The 23,289-nt window shown below is 34.7% G+C and overlaps 1 protein-coding gene across 15 annotated transcripts in view; it reads right to left on the bottom strand.

Moving 5' to 3' along the window:
* Positions 1-269: 269 nt before the first annotated feature.
* LOC107269437 (liprin-alpha-1) overlaps positions 270-23,289 on the bottom strand; it is a 46,782-nt gene continuing 23,762 nt past the window's right edge. For 2 of the 15 annotated variants that reach the window (XM_015743266.2, XM_015743277.2), the window contains 21 exons: positions 22,816-22,917; positions 21,433-21,597; positions 21,244-21,318; positions 20,735-20,827; positions 18,993-19,187; positions 17,788-18,075; positions 17,387-17,530; positions 16,258-16,417; positions 15,811-16,172; positions 15,414-15,656; positions 14,918-15,100; positions 14,081-14,173; positions 13,090-13,250; positions 12,105-12,152; positions 9,173-9,425; positions 8,905-9,050; positions 8,404-8,616; positions 7,855-8,118; positions 7,552-7,708; positions 7,324-7,440; positions 270-7,224 (listed from right to left, as the gene is read on the bottom strand). In XM_015743266.2, coding sequence (XP_015598752.1) covers positions 7,135-7,224; positions 7,324-7,440; positions 7,552-7,708; positions 7,855-8,118; positions 8,404-8,616; positions 8,905-9,050; positions 9,173-9,425; positions 12,105-12,152; positions 13,090-13,250; positions 14,081-14,173; positions 14,918-15,100; positions 15,414-15,656; positions 15,811-16,172; positions 16,258-16,417; positions 17,387-17,530; positions 17,788-18,075; positions 18,993-19,187; positions 20,735-20,827; positions 21,244-21,318; positions 21,433-21,597; positions 22,816-22,917 — 3,552 coding nt within the window. In that variant the 3' untranslated portion in view covers positions 270-7,134. Of the gene's footprint in view, positions 7,225-7,323; positions 7,441-7,551; positions 7,709-7,854; positions 8,119-8,403; positions 8,617-8,904; positions 9,051-9,172; positions 9,429-12,104; positions 12,153-13,089; positions 13,251-14,080; positions 14,174-14,917; positions 15,101-15,413; positions 15,657-15,810; positions 16,173-16,257; positions 16,418-17,386; positions 17,531-17,787; positions 18,076-18,992; positions 19,188-20,734; positions 20,828-21,243; positions 21,319-21,432; positions 21,598-22,815; positions 22,918-23,289 lie in introns of all 15 variants that reach the window. The other 13 variants (XM_015743269.2, XM_015743270.2, XM_015743273.2 and 10 more) reach the window with 13 other exon arrangements.

The following is a 23,289-nucleotide window of genomic DNA, read 5'->3' as shown; positions in this document are numbered from 1 at the left end:
TGTGTTTTGTGTCACCGAATTTTCGAGTTGACTGGGCGCAAGGCGTGTTTGGGTTGTAGTGAAAAATTTCTCATGTCACGTTCAGCGGGATGATGTTACAGATTAAAACGGTAAATTCGAGAAAAAATGATCGTGACGTTATCCAGCCGCAATCAAAATGGCAAATAGATATGGGCTCAAATGTGATTTTACTTATATCTAATACGTAGGAATGTATAAAATACTGCTAGACGTTCGATATAAAAAGAATTACGATAACAGAGTTTTGCTTCCTTTTCAATTTCATTTTTTTTTTCTTAGTGAAATTTCTGTAACGAGTGCTTGATTAATTTAAACAATATTATACATAACATGTCGCGTTTTCGGTCAGTTTCCTAATCGTACATGTATAAGATATATAATACATTGAAAGTTCAAAAACAGTAACTTTTCCCTGATAATCTATTATTAATTCGTTATCCGTTTTAGGTATCACCAGGTTATACGTATATATTCACGACAAATCCATCACCTGAAGATGGTTCTATCATGGAAATCAAATGGACAGGTTAACATCAGGTGATGTGTTTCTTGTGAATAACCTTGCATAAGTTCGGTCACGCTTTTTCAGTTCAAGAATCTTACAGCGTTTTCGATTGAACCCACGCCATTTACGTTAGCTCCACTTAGTCTATCTCTGTCTCACTTGTCCTCGTGCGACAGTAGAGAACAAAAATACACCGAACGGAGTCGACGTATAGTTCAATCGAAAACGATATAAATTAGTTTCACTGTGATGAAAAGTGATTACTTCATAGAGATTTGACAGAGACTTGCATTGGCCGATCTGACGAGTTGCGCAAAATTTAAGACATTTTTCAAAGCATCGAAAAATCAACGTAAGTATATAAGGTGTAATAAAAGTTTACGTGTAAAACTTGCCTTTCCTCGAGTTTTGTCCTGTGTTAATGCGTAAAGTTTCTAGTAACAGTCATACGACAATCGATTAACAACGACAGAGTTGACTGAGATATAGAAGTTGAGCGAAAATAATGTTCAATAAAATTTTGACGCTCTCGCGCCTATTTCACACAGACTCCTTTCTTTCAATTTGGATTTTAATTAGTTTTCATCATTAATAACGCAGCACAGTACATCGCAACACGACATTTAAAATCCTTAACGTCTAAAATGAATGAAAATAATTTCGACCACCTATTTCAATTCCGGATATTATTTTCTGTTCTTCTTTTCTTTCCCAAGTCCAGTTCTAAGATAAATAGAGAACTGTAAAATTGTATTCTTGTAATTTACATTTACAACAAAAAACAGCTTCGTGAGTGCAAATCGTGCGTTTTAGTTTACAAATTTGACTTTCGCAAGAGTAATGGAAACGAATGACGTTATGACGGATGAGTATGATTGATTGATATAAATAAATATATATGACAATCAAATAATTGGATACATCAATCATATTAGGGGATTATGTGAAAGCTGTTTCAAAAGATAGGGACATAAGGAAATTTAATTGGAAAAGAAATAGAAAAAATAATTGAAAAAAATGTCTCAGTTAACTAATCGTTATAAAAAAAGGAGTTCATAGAGTTTTGGTTGATGGTGATTTAATGATATCAGTATTTTTGAAACACTATACAGCAACTTAATAACGGCTTAACGTGCTCAAAGAATTAAACGCAAACTTGTACTTAGTTATACTAGGATATGAGCAAACATGTTAAAACTACGATTAACAATGGTCAATGACAGTTGAAAGATGAATCATTTTCTTTGTTTGATAACTTACAATTAATTTTACACACAGTATCTCCGTGTTTATGTCGCAAGTCTTAATAAGTCGCGCAATAACCATTATTCGTATATGATACTGGTAATAATAATATACCATTGGTAACGTAAAAACGTTTGCATTCGAAGCGCCTAGACTACAAATTAAATTTGACTCTGAATTACAATAACATATTTTGTTCGTATTCCACAAACGTAATCGTTTAGTACAATTGACTATTTACCTTAAAACTTGAATTTTCGCCTTTCGTCGGTACCTTTAACGCTTTAAAGACGAGTCCGAAAAAAAAATACGTAAATCGCATATAATACGTCGAATAAATGCATGATCTTAGGTGAAGTCATTCGGATAACCTTTTCCCTTTCCTTCCTTTCAAAAAATACTAAAATCAAAACAAAATACTCGAAAACTGTCGCATGGGCTTAATATGTAAAAGCAAACGGATGATATGTATGACGTGTTTCTATATATCATAATATTTTCTATATGCTATTAATGATTTCTATTAAATTATTCAATTATTCCAATAATTAACAACGTGTATCTTGTATGCATTAAAATTGTTTCTCTCTATGCAACAATCGTATGTCTCCAACTTGTATTTCGGAAAATAGACAAAAAAAGGCAATGCTTTCAGTAATAAGAATTAGTGGGGGAAAAATTAACAAAAAAAAATTTGAAGCGAATTAGTCAAATCGATCAGTCAAATAGATTAAGTAAAATTAAAAAATTCAGTACATTTGTTCGTTAATGTATATTTTGTGATTCAGTTTCTCATACGTATTCAAAGTGCATGAAAAAAATAACGTCATAGACATTGGCAAGTTATATCAACATCTAAATAAGCATGTCAATATATAAAATTTATCAAATTGATTAATGATTTTTTTTACGTGTAACGACTGTAAAATATATTCGTTAAAACAAATGTTTTGTAAATAGTGCGTCATTAAAAATGTAAATAATTGTAAAGCATAATCATTTGATTGTGATGTTGTGTATTTTAAATTTCATAATCGATTCTAAAATCCTCATCTTACTAATTACTGGATATGCGTATTCAATATTTTTGATTCCTACTCAGTAATCCATTCTACGACGTTCGTACGGAGAAGAATTAAGAATTTTAAAAAAAAAAAATGGGTAGTGATAATTTAATTTAAGCATGGAATGTTACGAACTGCGTGTAAGGTGTATAGGTACCAAAATTCATTCTTATGTGTAAATAGAAAAATTATAATTTGATCGATAATGAAATCAGTCTGTCGTGGGTTCAAAAAAAAAGCTTAACTTCCTAAATGCTTACATAGTACACATTTTTCCTTTCCAATTTCAAATGGACAATTAAAAATTAGCAAATTAAATTTTTTTTCAAACAATTCGGTCTATCAGAATAGAGATGGATGATCCCCTTTTGGTATATGGTCCTTTTTGTGGTAATTCTGTGAGATGATACACATGGTACAAGATGAAAACGAAAAATTTTTTAACACAGCTCGAACGTAATAAAATTACAAAAATACCTTCCTTATTTTCTTTGCCAGAGTCACTCCCGATTTGGTAACAAGTCAATTACATCATATATGTAAAAGTATATACGAATATCGTCTAAGGATGTATCTGTGCTGCATGTATTTCGAAAAACGAAATATAAATTTTCGAAAATGGATTCTCAATCGACGCGAATCGAGCTGCACGACGCGTTTGAAAAATGGATGACTCCTTCGATATAATCAGTTAAAATTTTTTTCCCCGAGTGAATTTACGACTACTAAAAGAAAACAAAAACCACTCACTAAATAAATAAAGAAATAAAAATCGCTATAGGTAATGCACGAATCATTTTTTCGATATTACGATATCTCGTCCCAAATCAAAAATGTATCTTCCCTTCATTCATTTCAAGCAAGTCGTTCCTTATTCAAACATCAGAATATTCGTCTCTGGCATCACGTAAAAATTTAAGATTTTCCTTCTTCTTGTTTGGTTATTGTTTTGTTGAATTTCCCGTAAATATTCACAATCTACGTTGTCGATCTTATTTCCATAACCAGGACACAATAGCCCTATCGATTCGGAATACATCATCGTAGATGAGGCAAGTCAGAGGTAAACAAATAGTACAGCGAACATTTCAGACATTTTATATGTAGTACATCACTAAAACCTCAAGTGAATTGTAGTGTTGGATACAAATACATTTCCGCTGCTGTTCAAACGATTTATCCTTTTTCTTTTGAAGTGTAAGATCCAGGTATTTTTGAGTAATTTAGTAAACTTGTCGCACCTACGAGTGTATTTACAATTAAGTACATCGACTGCATCGTGCTGCTACAAACATTTCACGATGTACACATTTATGTATGTGGTTATGGATGTGGTTACTTTTGGAAGGTTCTCTTTTTTTATCATTTATCAATGTGGAATGTCTATTAGACACTATTAGCTAGCGTACGATTAAAAATAATTTCAGTCATTTACATGCGCCACGGACTCTTCCGAGCGTGTGAAAAATTACGATATTCTTTACAGATTCATTTTCTTTTCTTTTTCATAGGGCCGATGTACATAGTAATGAAAAATAGACAAGGTAATGCAGGAAAGATATGGAAAATTAGTAGTGTTCACGTAGCTCTGAAAGTCACGAAAGAGTTATTGTTAAAAAATCATTATTGTCCATCTTAATTCATTATTCTTTGCTTTGACTGATCTTGTTTCTCTTCTATGATACATTGACAACTCCGTTTCCCAATCATTGATAACCGGTACGGAAATAGAAATAATTAATCGTGAATTTACACTCGTTCGGAGAGTCATCTAGGACGAGGGTTTTACAACGAATGAATTAGCTTGCGGGGAAACAAACATCAACAACAATGATTTCCTCAAGTATCAACAACATTAACAATCAGCATCGTAACTTACGGCATCGCTATCATCCTCATTATCGCTGTCAGCATCACTCATTTCTCGTTCCGTGCCGTAATAATTATAATTATCATGATCATCTACATTCGTCGTCACTGCCATTCATTTTCATAATGATCGTCATCGTTACTTTTAATATATAATTACACGTTTCCTGTAATTTCACGGCATTTATATTCTTTCCTGGTTTTCTCGTTAGCCACCACATTTTAACCGTCGGTCGACCGTTAATGAATTAAGACATTCTTGTGCGGGTTTGTTTTCAAAATCCTTGAGAAGTAAATGCGTCGGTCGCATTACGTCTTCACAAATGAAGTATATTAACGATTCATTATAAATGAAATCGCCATTATCAAATAAATCGTCGGAAATCTGTATATTCAACAGGTTAAAAAAGAATTATATGTAACGCATCATCACGAGTACCGAATTTGTTTTTTCATAGTATTTAATCGTTTTTAATTGCAAACTCAGAAATAAAACTGTAGAAATCACCATGACAAATCGATCATTATTTTGGATTATTCGACAGTTATGTACTTCTCAAACAAAATTTATATCGTTCCATGTAATACCACTTGATCATAGTCAACGTGACGTACACTAACAGTCACACGTTACACGAGCATCATTTACCGTATCATTGCATTGCCATAATTAAAAGTACAAGAAAGATCGATTAGAATATTTCCAGATAGATAGGTTCCCACTCGGAATTACAATTCTCGGTTGTGTATCATCTAACTATTTATCATATGCACGTATCTTGTTTTTGTTTAAACAATTATGCAGTCACAAAGTGCGATCGACCGTTAGTGTTTCAGTTACATGACGCATGTGTTCGCATTTTACTTGAATAACACCTACCATACGTATCGCACACTTCGATGCCACTCAAATAGTTTGGTACAAAAATGTCAGTGTTCCGTTCTCGAACTTGTAAGCATTTTCAAAAGAAAAAAGAAAAAAAAGGACAGTTAAGAAAACTTAAGAGGACACGAGCGTTATTTCGAAATCCTGACGTCTATCGACATATTCATTGAAGTATACATTATATCTTGCGTGATCCTTTGAATTCTTATTTTTACGAGCACTAAAAGTGCTTCAATAAGACCAGAAAAAGAAAGGAGATAAACTCAAAAAAAAATGGAGATTGTTTAAACTTTCTTCCGCAAAACTTAAAGTATGTAAATATGCATGTATCGGTGTGTGTGTTTGTATATATATATAATGTATATGTCGTGAGCATATATGACTGTGTGCATATATGAATGTATGTACCTATGCACGTAACATGGCTCTTCGTGCGTTCAACGGACGTTGGATGGCGGGAGAGCATTTTAGAGGTCAACTCCCATATGGTAGTGACCGATTAAGTGAAATTTGTTCGACTTAACTTTGTGCGGTGCTTGGGCGTCGGGCCTCGTTAATATGTACGTGGATTATGAATACATGATATAATACAGTAGGATGCGATAACAAGATGCAGCGATGAAGAATTTATTATTACTACAGTCTAATGGTTGCTGTCGGGTATATGCGGCCTGTGTGCATCCCGTGCGAAAGTCTCGAAACCAGACGGAATTATTGTCGTCGTCGAAATCTGAAATCTCGTATAAGAAAATTAAGGAAGTCACTAATCTCGCTGATATTTCCACGCATCCGTTGAACGTCACTTTTTAATCGCTACTCGTCTCGCCTTTATAATCGCGACGCAAAGAAACTCTTCGGCAACTTCGACCATCCACTGCAACGGCTAAATAGCGTCGCGACAGTATCCTCAGTTCAGAGGTTAGGTACATCGAACGTTAGGAAAACATAGAGAGAGGCTGAAGGTAATCTCTTTTAAGAGATGTGCGATAAACAGCTAGTACGGGTTACATAACCAATTCTCATTATTGTATTATTTTTGCTTTTCCTTTATACTACATACACCGTAGAACTAAATTAAAGTCCGTGCAGATGACTTGCAAGTTTCGAAAATCCGACTAGCCAGAGATATCGCGTTCGTGTAAATATTGTTCTCACTTTTGACATTTTAAATCGTATGTTTTCCTATTTTAAGATGGACCTATTACCGACAACAATGTATCCATTTAATAAATTATCTAAGCCATAAGACATGGTTCACCGTATTTTCTATCGTAGTGCTATCTGCACTCTATGGAGAAAGGTATGAATTATTTTTTCACGATAATGGCTCTCTCTCTCTCTCTCTCTCTTTCTCTCATACGGTACCATATCATTATGTCACGCGGTTCTCCTTCGCGACTGCGTGACGATACCCTTAGAAGTGATACTTAAAGCTCTTACAACTGTTAGTTACAACACACTTGCGCACAGATAGTAGTAATAGCTGGGGCTTTGGACTAGACGTGATGAGGGTGGAGATGTGGCAGTCTACTAGAAGAACTCGATCAGGAATTCATGCTATTCGATTCTTCGGGCCGCCTTTCTGTCCCGACTGTCAGCAAGTTAGAGAATTCCATCTCTAACAATTGCCTTGCCTGAAATAATATATTATTTTGTACACTCGTTCGCGACAACTATGTAAACACGGAAAGGGCAAAATTCGAGAATCCTTATTTATTTAATAATATACCTACCTGTGTATTCTGCGTCGGAATTTGCAAGGCCAGAGCAAAGCTATTGGCATCGAAACTTTCATCGAGAGCTATCAGGGCGCCGTGTACCCCAGACTCTAAGAGATTGTTCCCGTATTCCTAAATTACAATAAATTACATGAAAGGAATATTTAAAGACTCCATATCATTTAGCACATACATTTTGAAATTACATTGACAAATTTTTCTTAGCCAATCGCATTCACGTACCTTCAGGCCGATTGACTGCACCCATCTTATTAGGCGATCGTTGCTCCAAACGAGAACATCGACATTTGCTCCTTCCGCCATTCGCCGTCTATCTTCTAATTGTTGTCGATCATAGTTTAGTCTTTTTAAACACGATATTCCGTACTGCAGACTCGTTCTGAAATATGTAGAAGCAGCGGATAAATACATAGCATACGTTAAAAATACAACATCAAAAGATAAATAGATTCTAAAATTATCTAAGATTTCATTGCTTCAAATCATTAGGTATTTAATTTATTAAAAATAAATGAGTAAAGTTACCTGTGAAAACTGTCAACCATTCTAAGCTGACCACGAAGATCTTTCTTAGTAAGATGGTCTAACATCCTGGCATCGACAAGACACTCCATGAAAGTGGACCTGTACTGAGGCAATCCAAGGCTGGGCAACCAAACATTGCCTATCCATTCGTGGTTCATATCTCCAAAGGCTAAAGTGGTGCGCGATGTCTTTGGTGCGGATGGACTTGTTAAAGAAACCATCTCCTGAATAGCTAGCCTGAGTTTCAGCCGATGTAAAGGATTACTATTCAAAAACAATATATTGAATTAGTAAATTGTTAAAAAATGTATCATATACGTCCCAAGCAGAAGTTTCAAACAAAGATTACGTGTCGTTAGTACGTATCGAATATTGATTTTTTTAGTTCAACACAGCAGTCCAATATTTAATTTTTCAAAATTATGATATAGTGAGATTGTTTCTTTATAAAGATTCACTGTTTGACATAGTACTTTTATAACTGCTTGCCGCTACTTGTAGTATATGAACGTTAGCAATATTGGCCTATAAACTTTATTAAATCCTTACCTAATTCCAATCTCACGTTGTATTTCCGTGTCACTGAGAGCACTCATAATAGCACCACTTTTGACGTTTGCTCGACATGCTGCAACGTACCAGGCAGGCATTCCTACCCAGAGTTCCAACCAGGCAACTATCGTGGGTCCATTCCAAAGAGCGAACGGTGTTCCAGCCTTCATTGCTTCTGCCAACAGCTCATGCCGTGACGAGTCCAACATGCTATCAAATATATTAGAACTAAAACAATGCCCATATGCCAAATCTTGTGGATATGAAATTCTTAAGTAAATCTTAGAGTGACGTATTTTCTGCATTACGTTTTACAGCGAAAGCCAAAACCGTTGTTCAATATAAAATATGTAAATAATTTCATAAAAAAACTCAAACCATTCTGTTCTCAATCAAATGTTCAATTGCAATGACCTTCCTGCATCGCAATAACACTAGATATACCTTCATCGACATACCTAGTATAAAAAAAAAATCTAAATATTTCCATAGACATACCTTTTCTTTTTCCTGCGGTCAAAGTCACTCTTACCACCGAGTGTTCCAGCTAAGGAAACATTATCTCCATAGTCTGGATCTGCAGGTGTGTTTGCACCACCCATACCCGGAACATCCCCAGGCATCGTGGTATCTTTCCCTTTGATCTATAAATGTACCCAGTAATAAGATTTACGTAACTTTCCAAAAATTAAAATTACGAAGATCATTAAATAAAATTTAACATGACCAAGAAAGAAGTTTAGAAAAATCCTCAAACCAACCATACCTTGTCTTTTTTGCTAAAGAATCGGCCAAGACTGCTCTTGATGCCCTTCTTTTTCTGCGCAGCTGCAACCGCCGCAGCTGTAGCCGGACTCATGCTCGCTTGCATGTGCAAATGAGAGCTCGATAACTGTCCAATGGGTAGCCCGACTCCGCTCAAGTTGTTCTTGTGCAAACTGTCCTGGCTACTGTGACGTGAGGACAATGGGGAAGGGGGAGTCCCAGAATTGAGAGCGCCGTTGTTATGATGCCCATGCCTGCTGCATGGAGCGCTAATCTAGTTTCTAGTTCTACTCTAGTCGACTGCTACTGCGTTCCTTGCGGCACGCTTCGTAGTACTAGGCTTTTACGGTCATTAAGCATGTGACTTTATGTGCGCAGGATAATTTCAGACGTCCTCGAGAGATACGTGTAAATGGATGTGCATTGTGATTGAAAAGATATCGTAAGCGCCTTTAAATACACGAGTGTTCCTGGTGATGTTTATGACAAGTGCGACACCCTCCTTCACAACTGATGTTCAATTTACATGCATACAAATTGTCATGGCCAATTGTCATGAGTGGTAAAAATACAATGGAAGCATTGTTTACGTGCTTGTGTCATAATAGATTAATGCATTATTAAAGCTGATAGAAAAACTGAAACTTTCATTTTCCAAGCGCTGCAAGCAATAGACTTTCTTTGGACACTGGAAAAGTAAGGTAGAGTGACCATAACGTTATTACAGTGCATATCGCGTTTCATGAAAATATATTTTGCAAGGAAACAAAAGAGCAATGCCGATCGTTACAGTACAATATGCTTTGTACTTTATAGTACACTATTTATTGTTATATGCTCTATTTATCGATTTCTTTCCAATTCGCCACGTCTTGTAATATTTTTATTAACTATGAGACTAAACTTTCGTGGATGTCTGAAATCATCTGGCACGTCTGTCTTATATGTATATACTTTATCGTAATATTATTCACTATGAAAATTCGAGGTAATAGCATAATGTCGTACGCAGCTTTTTCATACGTTTCGGAGGACTCACTGGATTTCTCAAGAGTACATTATTGGGCGCATGACTAGGGAACTTACAGAAATCGAAAAAGACTCCAAGCCATAGTGTATATTAATGATGTTAGGAAATATTGTAACTAAATACATACAGTTTTGCGACAAGGAGTTGAAACAATTAGTAGTTAAATTTATATTTATTGTAATATTGAAAGATAAGATACGTGGAGCTTTCTTTTTCTTGATATATTAAAGCTTCATAGGTTTTATGACTACATGAAAATGTATTTTGTACTAGATTTGCATATTACTTCTCAATTGCAAATTACGTCATTGCTAATTTATACAATAATGCTGTCATTATGAAGAATGGCGAAAGCATATTTCTAATGCGCATCGAATAGCCGTATTAATGAAATAACTATACGTATGAGTCCGTGGAATAGCAGATCCTTTCTTTTGTAATTTGTAAATATATAATTGAAACAAATTATTGTGATTGTTATAAATTAATAGTCAATTTAGCATTGAGGATTTGAAGTATATCTTAGAATTTTCAATTGTTTCGTTTAACCAAAATCAAGTCAATAATGTTCAATTGCTCAGTCGTGACATAGAACTACACAACATAAGCTGTAACCAAGTTTTGATAAAATTATTTTTTTTTTAGAGAAATAAACAACATTTCACATTAATGGAAAAAATTGGATAACCACATTCTACTGAAATTTTAGAAACCTCTGCTTCCAGGGACGTCTGATACATTGGTAAATACTTTGTATCAAAAGTTAATAACAAAAAGAGAGAAATACTGAAACATTTTGCAATAATACCTACTCGGAGTTACACGTAAGGCACAAAAACCTGGAAATATGGCTGATTACTGTTTATGAGATGGGTACGCCTTACAATATTCGGAAATTTCTGAATTGCAAAGGTGTAGAAAGAATCGCCACGATTGTTTCATATAAAAAAAAAAAAAAAAAAAAAAAAAAAAAAAAAAAAAAAAAAAAAAAAAAAAAAAATGAATTACGGTAATAAGGGCATACTTCGCTTAACAAGTAACATAAAAAAACAACGACTAACAAATAAAGAAATGTATTTCTGTATTTTTAGCCTTATTGAAATTATTGGCCCTCATTCACATACTCTTAGTTAACAATTTTTAATAATTTAAAAAATATGTCACTAATTTTTTTTTCATGCTCACAAAAAAAATTATATTATAAAACGGCATGAAAAAAATTAATAATGATATCGCTCCGTCTGCACCTTTGTAATTCGTAAGCAGAAAAGAACCTTGTCCGAAGCATGTTTTGTGACGTCCCATGCAATTTTCTCGTTTCCATAAGTTCCCTGGTCTGCCTGAGACAGCGATGTCTGTCGTGAATGGGACAGGCTTGAACGTACGACGGTTGGAAGATGCTATTATCAATTGGTTCCAAGAATTCGTATCTATCAGGTTCTTCGTCCGTGCCGCTGTGCCCGTAAATAGAAACCACGGACATTTCTTTTGACCGGAGATAAATTCCCAAAAAAAAAAAAATTAACCACTAAGAATTTATCAAGGAATAGTTTTCATTCAGCTTGTTTTATTAGCTTCCGCAAGAGAATGACCAATTTTACTAAAAACGTCAAATCTCAATTTCAGACAATGGAATCTTTTTTTTTTTCGTGAATATCTCAAGCATGAGCCATTAATGTGTAATATACATTTGTCATTGTACGTACAAATATCTCAAACTATTCCAGTGTAATTCTCTGTCGGAAGACTTAAAAGTGACAGTAGAAGACATTTTCTATTACCGTGACGATTGCTAGGTAGGTTTTCCTCGAGGACGAGATCCTTTGCGTGACCATTTTGATTTACGGCGCACTGCGGCACGTGCGCATACCGTGTGCATGCAATATTAGAATTGTTAATTAACCTGTTCGCGGAGAAGCCACTGCTAGAAAATCCACTTTGTCCCGTGCGTCTGGCGGCATGGACAATTCACAATATTGACAATACCACAAATTTGCGAATTCGAGTAACAACCAATTGCAGAAGAGCTTTAGCAACCGAAAGATCTTGCTTAAGCTTTATCAGCACTGATATTTGTCAAAGCCTTTCTTATCGTGCTTGCTTTTTTATAAATCTACTAAAGATTCCGCCATAGATGCAAATTACTGATTTGCCGTGAATTAATTGATCAGGTGTAATGATATGTGACAGTTCATTAATTTGCATCTTTAGCACGCGCACAATACTTTGTGGATGTATGAATTGTTTAGTGTCTGAATGCAACAGATTAAATTAATCACGTACTGCAAAAGCGAGTGATGCATTGTTTTCTTTTCTATCGTGCGTTTCTATCAATATTGCGAAGCATAGAGATAGTTCTAGATCAAAAGATATTACATCAGAAACATTGCGATCAAACACCAAACTCTCTTGTAGACTTTTTTTTTGCAAATTATTAAGTTCCGAAAAGAATGCTTGTTTTCATAATATTTCGTGTTCGCCAATATACAGTCTTATAGATGCGACAGATCAGAAGAGGTGCAATGTGCGAATTTTAAGCAAATAAGCTCTAATAATAATAGTCTGCACTAAATATTTTACGCAAAAAAAATACATTTTTCAAAAATTTTAAGATAACTCAATCTGCCGTATCTGTAAGTGTTTCACAAAAACGGGTAGCAAAAAATTCAATGATCACCCCAATGCAAAATGAACGGTACCATTTTTTTTTTAACCAAAAGTGGTACACACTTTCTTGAGGTGGTATAATGCAAATTTTGTCATATTAGTTGCGAATCGTCATTATGACCATTGGGATATCAACATAGCCAATGTCGATGATACTTTGAATTACCGTTTTAAAATTCGTCGCTATAGTTAGTATGGTATAAGAAATAAAGATCTGATACCTTCTTAATTCCTCTTGACTGTGAGCCAACGCTTGAACTACTCGTTCGAGCCTTAGTGATCTGGCAGTTAATGGGGATGCTGCGTCGCTTCCGGCACTTCCTGCACCTCCGGTGCTGTCCCTCTCACTTACAGAATGCAGTTCCTCACCAGACAACTGCAGCTGCCACAGGCAGAAAGCATTATATCTTTTTTGTTAGGAATCACAGAAAAATTAGTAAGCTTTATTTAAAATGTGTCCTTTTCTCAAAAGTCCTTTTACAATAATAATATTAAAAACAAAAAGTTGGCAAAGAAGACTGCAACCAAGATCTACTATCAGAGTAACTCTTTGAAGCATAAAAATAGATGGATTGCTTTGGTACCATTGAAGATTAAGATGCATTAATTGTAAGAGGTTATGATGGAGGTTCTAGCTCTATTGCAATGGAATTAATTATTTTGACATTATACAAAATTCATAAACGTTATTTACGGCAATACCGTGGATTTATATTCTTCGCATATACTTTCAATACGATGAATAGGAACTAACCGTACAATTTCAAATCATTATAAAAATATTTATTTTATTTAAAACTAGATTATTGTTTCATGTGATGCGTTACTGTTAGGAATTTTCCTACACTACTTCATGTTTCTAAAAATTCCTCGTGATGTTAGTCATGCATATTTTCAAGCGTATCATTTATAGATGATGAATCATTGATGTTAATAGATCAATCGGATATGAAGCGAACGAATGAAAATATGTAAAAAAGTAATGATATAATATTAAATAGCCTGTCGTGCCTACTGACAATAATAGCGCTAATAAAAATAAGAAATATGCCAAAAGCAATGTGAAATAAAAAATTATTCCTTCCATTAGTCCAACCAAGTGCCTTACTGGACTGGATCCATTGTATTTCTTAATTGTAATTTTTGCGATTGTCTCGTAAACCGATTTCTATTGCGGACTTCTTTGTCATAAAGTTCAGGTGTCCAACGAACCTGGCTCGCAGGAAGAGACTCGGAGAGTTGTCCTGGACTAGCTAGAGAAGCAGCGTACTGATGAAGGTGTGCTGGGGACATTGAGGCTGGTGCCTGTAACACCAAAATCAACGTCCACCAAACCGTTTGTCGATAACTGAATTTGCAAAATTTCAAAATCTACTGATACGACATTTCTCATAGAAGTACGCTCCAAGACACGTAATGAGAAATCATTGGTCTCATAGTGATATCATGGATCTTTAAAACAGCTTCGTTATCTCAATGCTCCAATCTCTTACAATTAGCCAGATTGCATGGGTGTAAAGAAAAAGATACAAACTAGTATTAACCTTCAACTAGAGAAATTGAAGGACAAAAAAGATACATCCATGTTTTACACTAAAGAATGAATCTTGATTAGCGCGGCGAAACAATAATTATATCGATAGTTACATCAGCTTATGACGCAATTAATAAATTCTGAAAACTCACGTATTTTATGATATTGAAAAACCTCTACGTATGCCTATATGGTTGAAGGACGTAAGAAGTAAGGCCACCAGAATAGGATAAGTCATTAAATGGTAATAAGAAAAGGAACGCATATATGTATACAACAAACTCGAAATCCCAAAGATAATTGAATACGACCCACACATTATTATTATTATTTACAAAGGGAAGTCTGTCGAAACGTCATGTAATGAATAGTTTCGTCGATGATGATAAGTCATTTCACGAAAAAAAAAGATGATAAAAAAAAGTCATGCAGCACGTCACCAAGAAATCGTTAAACGATTTCAAAAGAAATGCGCGAAAACTTAAATCGTTCCACGCAACATAATTGATACTTACGGTATGATATTTGTGCAGGTAGTCCCTATTTGGACTGTGATGGGATTTTGGAGTAGATCGCCCACTGAGCGGAGGAGATGCTCTCTCGAGGCTGCGACCACGAGCCAATAAATTCATATGCTCCAAGCTTCCAACCCGGGACTCCAATTCTTCCGCTCTTGCTTCTGTGCTCTGCTTCTCTTCCTAGAAATAGTAATAATTGATATCTCATTGACCTCCTTACCAATAAAACCCATTTCTGTACATTATAAAAAAGAAAGGAAACAATATCATAGGCTGAATGTAAGGCAGGCTATTTTCAGATCTCTAGACTTTATAAATGCAATTGATTTCTTCCTTGCCAGTATGCTCACCGTGACGTTCAATAGGGAAAAAATTTATACAACAAGAGACGCTCGAATTATTTTAGAGCCGTATGATATCGAGAGTACAAGTATAAAGTTTGATTATAACAGGACTTATAAATATAAAAGGCATTGGAATAATTTTATATTACCTGGATAAGTCTAATCTCGTTATTGATAGCGTCCAACTGCTCCTGAAGCATCAAAGCCAAAGTCTGGGCGTCGGTGTGTCCAGTTGGACTGATGACGTCTGCTGCGGAACTAAAAATACTCTCGTTGTCGCCGTCTCCTTCAGCATCGCTGGAAACGTCGAAAGCTTGCTGAACGTTTGCGAGCACGTGAGCCTGTTGCAACTTTTCCCATTCCTGTTCAGCTAACGTGCGAGCTACATAACTCTGAAAAAGAAGAAGATTAATTTAAAATACAATAGTCGAATAACGATTCATCGTTACTGTTACGATATAAGAATTATCATTCGAAGAATCTAGATATTTTTAAAGATCCAGTCAAGGAAATAATTACAATGAGAATTTATAAGACTCGATGTACCTTAGCAGAGTCCTCCTCCATGGTTGACCTCTTAGCACTTCTTCGTGGCAATGAATGCGTATCGAAACTGCTGTGACTTGCGCTTCTCGAAAAACTACCCGGATCGACAGCATTTGGTGAAAGGCTTCTTGTAAGGGCGTCGGTTTGTTGAATATTAAAAGCGATTTCTTGCTGAAGCATTTGTCGTTTCACATTGTCAATTTCTAGCCGCGCCTTTCCTAACTCCTTGACAATTTCTGCCTTTTCGTTCTGCAGATCCTCTGCGATTTTTCGTGTCTTTTCTAGTTCTTGCGTTAACGCATTCTTCTCTTCAAGAGCGTGCATTCTTTCCTTCAAATGCACCTGTAACCTCTCGTTTGATTCTGTATGGAAGATATTATTAAAATGCAATATTGAACAAACAATATATCTAATTTAATATTAAATTTAGTATGAAAATCAGCTGACCTGATAATAGTTTATCGACAGTAGTACTAAGGCGACTGTTGTGCTCTTCATTCATTTTAAGACGCTGATTTAGACGTATCACTTCGGCATTCTTTTCCTCGAGTTGCGTTTCCAGTCTTTGAATTCGGTCTTCCGCACTACCGTGTCTCTCCTGAGCCTGCTTAGTAAATTTGAACGTCGATTAAAATGGAAATCACAAAAAATCGCATTTCTTTCATTCCGCTTTAAACCATGTACGTATCAACAAGATGGGAATATTATCTAATGTTCGATAGGATTTATGAATTTTAACTTAAAATATATGCTGTCTAATGAATTCGATTGATTCTTTCAATAAATTGGTTAATTCTGTCTGTTTAATTTTTTTCAATAAATCAACCTTCAATACGATCCTCATGTATTTCTCATTCTTTGGTAGGAACAATATTACTATGATAAACTATTAGGTGTTCCATCGAATATATAATTTTCATGGAAATATACAACTCTTTTTAACATTATACAGAACAGTATATAATATTCTTATAGTACATTTTGAACAGTATAGAGTCGAAAGCCCACAGAGAGTGAATTGTTAAAAAATTAGAATTCATTTCCAATATATACAAATTTCTTCTAATAACGTGTTCTAGGATCTATTCTATAAAATCTATACTACCACTGTAAATCTAGTCGAAAATATAATCCATCTAAATAAAAAAAAATTCTCTGATTTTTATTAAACAACAAAAAATCTATATAAGCAAATAGAATATTAAGACAAGATTAATATTATAATTGTCTATAAAATAAACGCGAAAAAAATTGATCAAGAAATCAATCACAAAATTAAATTTGTTCGATTTTATGAATGGAAAAGGGCGATAGTCGCTTAGTATATATAAACAGTAGTTCTAAACGAGAATTGAATAAGAGAACATTTCTAAAGAAAAAAAGATATAAAGTAGACATTCTTTTGGAAACACAATTAAATCAGACGTGAGAGACACGATGATAATGAAATGACAAATAAATGAAGAAGTAAAATCAAATTTTAAACACAGGCACGAGCACAGAAAGAGAGACAGACAGTCAGAAAGAAGTGAAGGAAGAAGTTATGGCATGTTCATGATGTGATTCCCCTGCGTACCTGGTTGGGCCTCCTCACCTGGGTCAGAGCCTCCATCCTCTGCTTCAGCTGCTCCTCCATTTCTGGTAACTTTGCATATTGGGCGAGTTTTTGTTCGGCCAGTTCCAGTTTCTCTTGTATAGCAGCAATCTTTTCCTCCTGCAACTGTACAAACAATACCTTGCTTACGATCGTTTACAAGATGGGACGGCAATTCAAAACACAAAACTTCATTACTCGTCCAAAGAAGAATTTCGTTAAAATAACTGGAATCCTTCCAGCTGCAATATACAGTTAAATCTTTACGTTTTTGCCCATTGAAAAGTTTTAATAACTTTTCTTTCGTCGAAGCAAATTTCATTTAGCTATCAAATTATTGTGCTCTCAATTTCGTTATTAATCAACAGCGGGAGATCTTGTACCTTCAGCTGAGCTTCCTTGTGTTGTAGTTCTTGCTCCAGCTTCTCGTTAAGATCGTGTAAACTCGTGGACTCGCGTTGAGCATTCAAATAACGTTTCTCAAGCGTCGCGATTCTCTCCTCTTGATCTTCTTTCTGGGCAACATTTTCACGCAGATCCCTTTGCAACTTAACGTTCGTCTCTTGCGTCTTCAACAGGTCCTTCTGCGCCTTCGACAAATTCTCCTCGAGTTCCGCGACACGTCCACTCATTTCTGCGACCCGACGTTGCCATGTGCTCAGTTCAGAACTCTGAAATGTTAACAGAATTCAATATAATTTGTTAATAATAACTCGTGCGTAACGTCAAATATATTTTCTACGTGACTCGAATGCAGTCGCTAATAATAATCATTTAAATAAATCTACTTTAGCTCACTTTACTAATACGAAGAGTCTGTAGGGAAGATTCATACGTACGTAATAATCATGCCAATACAGTACGCGTAACACGTAGTCATTCCATATAACATGCCATGGGCACTATCAGAATCTTAAGATTAACAATAATGATCACAAGACATTTTTAATCATAGACTACAATAAAGATCACGTGATCATACTATTTACATTGAAAAAAGTCAATCTCGATCAATCAATCCCATATCTTTCTTGCGAATTACTCAGAATAAAATCTAATCAGTAGTTACGACTACTCATATACCATACTTACAATGGTATATGATGAATGGAAGGTTCATCGCTGATATTATGTCATGAATGATAATCAATGTACCGATCGCTAATAATATATGAATAATCAAACACGACATCTGTACATTAAAAATGTAACTAATGTATTATCTAATTGACCCGATATAAAATTAAATGTGTGTAATAATTCTTGGCACAGATAAAAAAATGATTATATTTATTCCAACAATCAAATGCAGAATAATTGACTATTTCAGTGATAAATTAAAGTGAAGCTCGTACGTATAAACGGGATCTCAGATATCATCTTTAGGTAACATAACAAAGTTCGTGTCTTTAAAGAAAACTTAAGGATAGATTCGTTCTGTCCAAAGATTAATAAGAACCTGTTTCTCTGTTATGCGTACAGAAATTCTCTTCGTACCATCTATAAAGATATCGTTCCTAGGAACAAGTTCCTTAAGTCCTTTAGTACAGTTCCATTGGACTTCACCAGGCATATTGCAATTCCATACCTGCTTGTCAAGTGTGGCTTGTAAGTCAATAACACGAACAGCGGAATCCTGGTCGTTGGGATCAAGAGTGCCGTTGCTGAGTCTACTGGCAATCTCGGCTGGCTTCTCTGTACCTAGTTTTTGCGACTGTTGTTGTTGCTGCTGCTGTTGCTCAGGTTGCTGCTGCTGTTGGCTTCCTGCCTGCTCGGTCTGACTCTGCCCGATCACAACACTACATTCAGAATGCCTCGCTCGCTTTGCCTGTCCTGCATCGCCACGCATCACGCAAATTCCACACGTAGATACTACAAGATCTCTACCATGCAATACTACTAAACTGATATATTTCTATAATTGACCAGTTGCCACAAAAAAAAAGGTGTCAGCATTGGTCACTTTAGATAAAACAGCCATTCTGTAGATGATTTCGAAGATAAAACTTTTAGATTTCGTTTTAACAGAATTTTTGTATGAATGACAATTATAAAAATATATCCATATGCTGTTAGTTTCTATATGGTGCAAGTTTCTAAGTTCTGATTAAAAACTATTGTACGTGCTACTAGGCGTAAGCTCCTTGTTAATGAAATGTCATGAGTAATATCCCATGTAGATACAGTCATCAAGACTCATTTTGGTTGTGCATAATCTTTGATTCTTATTTTTATTGTGATTTGTGTTATTGCTTAGATTGCGCGAGCGATCTTCAAACGAGTCATCAGACTTATTTTTAAATGTGAATTAAAGGCAAGTTTTCTTTTAACGAAAGATTAGTTTTAATATTCGGCAAAATTCAGGTAAACTAAATCCACTACTCATAGATAGTAATAGTCTTTAACGTTGACCTATTTTAACGGAAATTGCACCCGTTAGCGATCGTGGTCCCTTGACCCATTTCCCTTCTACTAGAGATGAACAGCGTGGATATGAATGGAGCAACGCGTTATATGGGGATTCAACGAAATAGAATTGAAAATATCGACTTTCTCTACATTTTTTTTTGTTTTTCATCAGAAACGAATATCATGGTACGATTGCGTGCCTAAATACAGTAATATTCTCGTGAACTCGTGATTGGTCTTTCAAACATGGTATAAATGAAATTCAAAGAAATAGATGAATAAAATTGGTGCGCATTGAAGAGATTTAAATGAATATCAGGAAAAAATTAAAATATGACTCAATTTGATTCCCTTGGAATGGATTGTTGTAAAATACAATTATCAAAAATTTATATGAATGAGATTTGTTCTATATTTTATTATAAACAAATTTCCTAATCATTTAAACAATCAGTGCCATACACTTAGCTAGACTTAAAAATTCTATTCTAAATATATATATATATATATATATATCATATTGGACCTAGATATAATATATTGATATAAAAATAATATGTTTGTAAATGTGATTCAATCTTCAGTTAGAAACAAGTAACAGGATGAGATAAATGTGATGAATTTTGAAAGAATGATTTAGTTATTCTGAGCGTGTTTGTGAGGTATATTAATGATTGCCAAAGAGCGATGCAGCCGCTAACGTAGATATCGTGACACTAAGGATAATCATGCACAGTGAAAGAGTTCCATAAGTACATCGGTGAACGTACACTCGAAATCGCTTGTACACTAAGCAACGTATACATATATATACGAGTGTATACATGTATATACGGGTGAATGATGCATTTGATTTCTGAGTGCATCATTCACTTTAAGGCACTTGTTCCAGTGCACTTTTTTGAGTAAACGTCTGCATACCTTATTTTGTTGACTGTCGTCGAGCTGACCGTTCTCTTTGGGTCTATCTTCTATGGCTTTTGGAGCATGTCCGCTCACTTTATACTGTTGGAGCTGCAAGACAAAATAATCCGATATAAAACAAACGCTAACCAGACAAATTGTATTAATAAGAGTTGAAAGAACTATTCTCGATTAATGGCAGTTTATTTAATAATTTGATAACAGAAAACGCAATTGTAACTATCAAAAAATAAATGCCCCACTAGAGATTTCATTATAAAAATCGAGGATCCATGAAGGTCTAGTTAGTCTATACTGGCCCAGTAAGGTCTAGACAGGTCTTGTGATTACAGATGAAAATTTCTACTAGGGTAGGGTATGTCCCACCTTTCAATACAAAGAAAAAATAAAAAATAATTAAAGTATGAATTTAAATTTCTTTTTAAAAAAACCGTATAATTAGACTAATATTACTTACGGATATCGCAGAATGTTATTTTTGTTTAAAACATGAAAGATAGTCTTACCTCTTCTTTGGTGTGGGCTAGTTCCTCTTCTAGAGTCGTATTTCTTTCCAGAGCCACGCGAAGTCGCTCTCGAACCTGAAAATAATTTTTAAGAAACATCAAACAGCCAATACAACGTATTAATAAAAATGTAACAAGGTACTGTCGCGTTTTGTAATTTAAACTATTACAAAATTTCTTTGACATTACCTTCTCATCAAGGGCTTTGTGATGCTCGAAAAGACTCTTGAGGGCTTTGAGTACCTCAACTTCGGATGAAACTCCGGATTGAGCGGCGGCTTGTCGTTTTACTACAGTCATCCTGAGAGATCTTTCGTGCCGAGATACCAAACACTCTAGATGTTCCAACAGAAGCTGTAAAAATGATATTATATGAAAATCATGCCGATAATTTTTTTAAACTACCAACTACACTACCCACTTTCGTAAATTAGATTTTCTTGATTTACAAGCCGTATTAGAAGAGTTTACTTGAAAAAAGCAACGGATTATCTAGATCTTTGAATATACCCTAAGCCCTAATACCCTTAACTAAAGTTCTAGTATCTAATACAACCTTTATGATTTCCGACTGTTCTCAATATTTTACAACACATTTCGATTTTTTCAGGGTCCAATTATTTGGTTAGATAAGCCTTAGTAATCAAATACGTACTGTGGTCTTCACAAAATTTCCATCTAAAGTAAATCCAACAGGTTATAAGAATTTTATACGATCTTAAAATGTACATTTTACTGATCGTACCAATGATATTTTTTAATTATAAATTTCTCTATAAGCTAAAAGGTTGCAGGAAGATTACTAAAAGTGATATTTTCCATTAGCTTATTTAAAGATACAAACGATTCTATATTTGGATATGAACGTTCATTTTAATTAACACAATTTTAATGCTTTTGCTGATATTATTGGACGGTATTAACATATTTTTTTTATGCGTAAGCCAATCCAATAAATCAAACAGCAAATAATAATTTACACAGCTGTTTACCCAGCAAACTATGTAATACCAGGGCTTATAAGTAGATAGGACTCATTCACTGATACCCACAATAGACTGGTTTTAACCATTCGGTTTTAGTCAGTTTTCTGAATACTTGCTAACTGTAATCAATCATAAGTTTAAAACTTCCCTGAACCTTTAGTTACAGGACTCAAGTCTGACAGATCCTGTTCATTTTATTTGTGAGCCTCGTAACGTTTCTATATATAAAATCCAATTGGTTATTATGTTGCAATTATCTCAGAAAGACACTCAAGTAATTATGAAACTAAATAAAAAATTAATTATTCTTTCATCTATAATTTAATACGTATAAAAATAATCCCGATGTCCAGTGTCAGTCTTACAGGCTCCAAGTCGTTCTTTATGTTTCAAAAATTAGACTTTATTAGTCAAAGTTAATTAATTGAAGATCTATGATACAGCCAAATGCCGTTATCACACGAGTTATTGAAGCTTAGATATTATTAATCATGTATTAATCAGATCAATGTATTAATCAATTAATCAGATATTGGTATCAAGGTTTTAATTAAAATCTAAATTAAACTCAGCAAATAAAATGTACCCGAGTGTTGTTGCGTTCTGCCTTGAGTTCAGAAATTTCTTCTTCTCTCTCGAGGACCTGTTCCCGAGCCGCCGTCAGTTCCTTTGTGAGTTGAGAAAATTCCTAAAACAAAAATATTACTTTCTTATTATTAGATTCGACGAAAGGATTAAAATATATATGCTGTTTTTTCTTTGAGTAACTTTCACCTACATACGTATTATATACGTATATATGCACACTGAAATTTGTATAATGTTTGGGCGACTAAGTTACGCGGTCTGTAAACAGCTTTGACAGTACTAAGAGCAATCTCAATTGCTGCTCGTAAGAATGTTATCTTTCCGAGTGTAGCACATTGCTATGTGTAAATAAACATTCTTACCCCGTTTGTAAATTTTACGTTTCACAGCAGCAATGCTAGACCCAAATATGTTATTCAACGCATACATTTTTTATCTGGCACTTGATTAAAGATACAAACATCTAGTGAAT

Source organism: Cephus cinctus, unplaced genomic scaffold, assembly GCF_000341935.2.
Source record: "Cephus cinctus unplaced genomic scaffold, Ccin1 Ccin1_scaffold0661, whole genome shotgun sequence".
Taxonomy (NCBI): domain Eukaryota; kingdom Metazoa; phylum Arthropoda; class Insecta; order Hymenoptera; family Cephidae; genus Cephus; species Cephus cinctus.
Note: the sequence above shows the minus strand (reverse complement) of the source record. Positions and strands in the feature narration are given on the sequence as shown.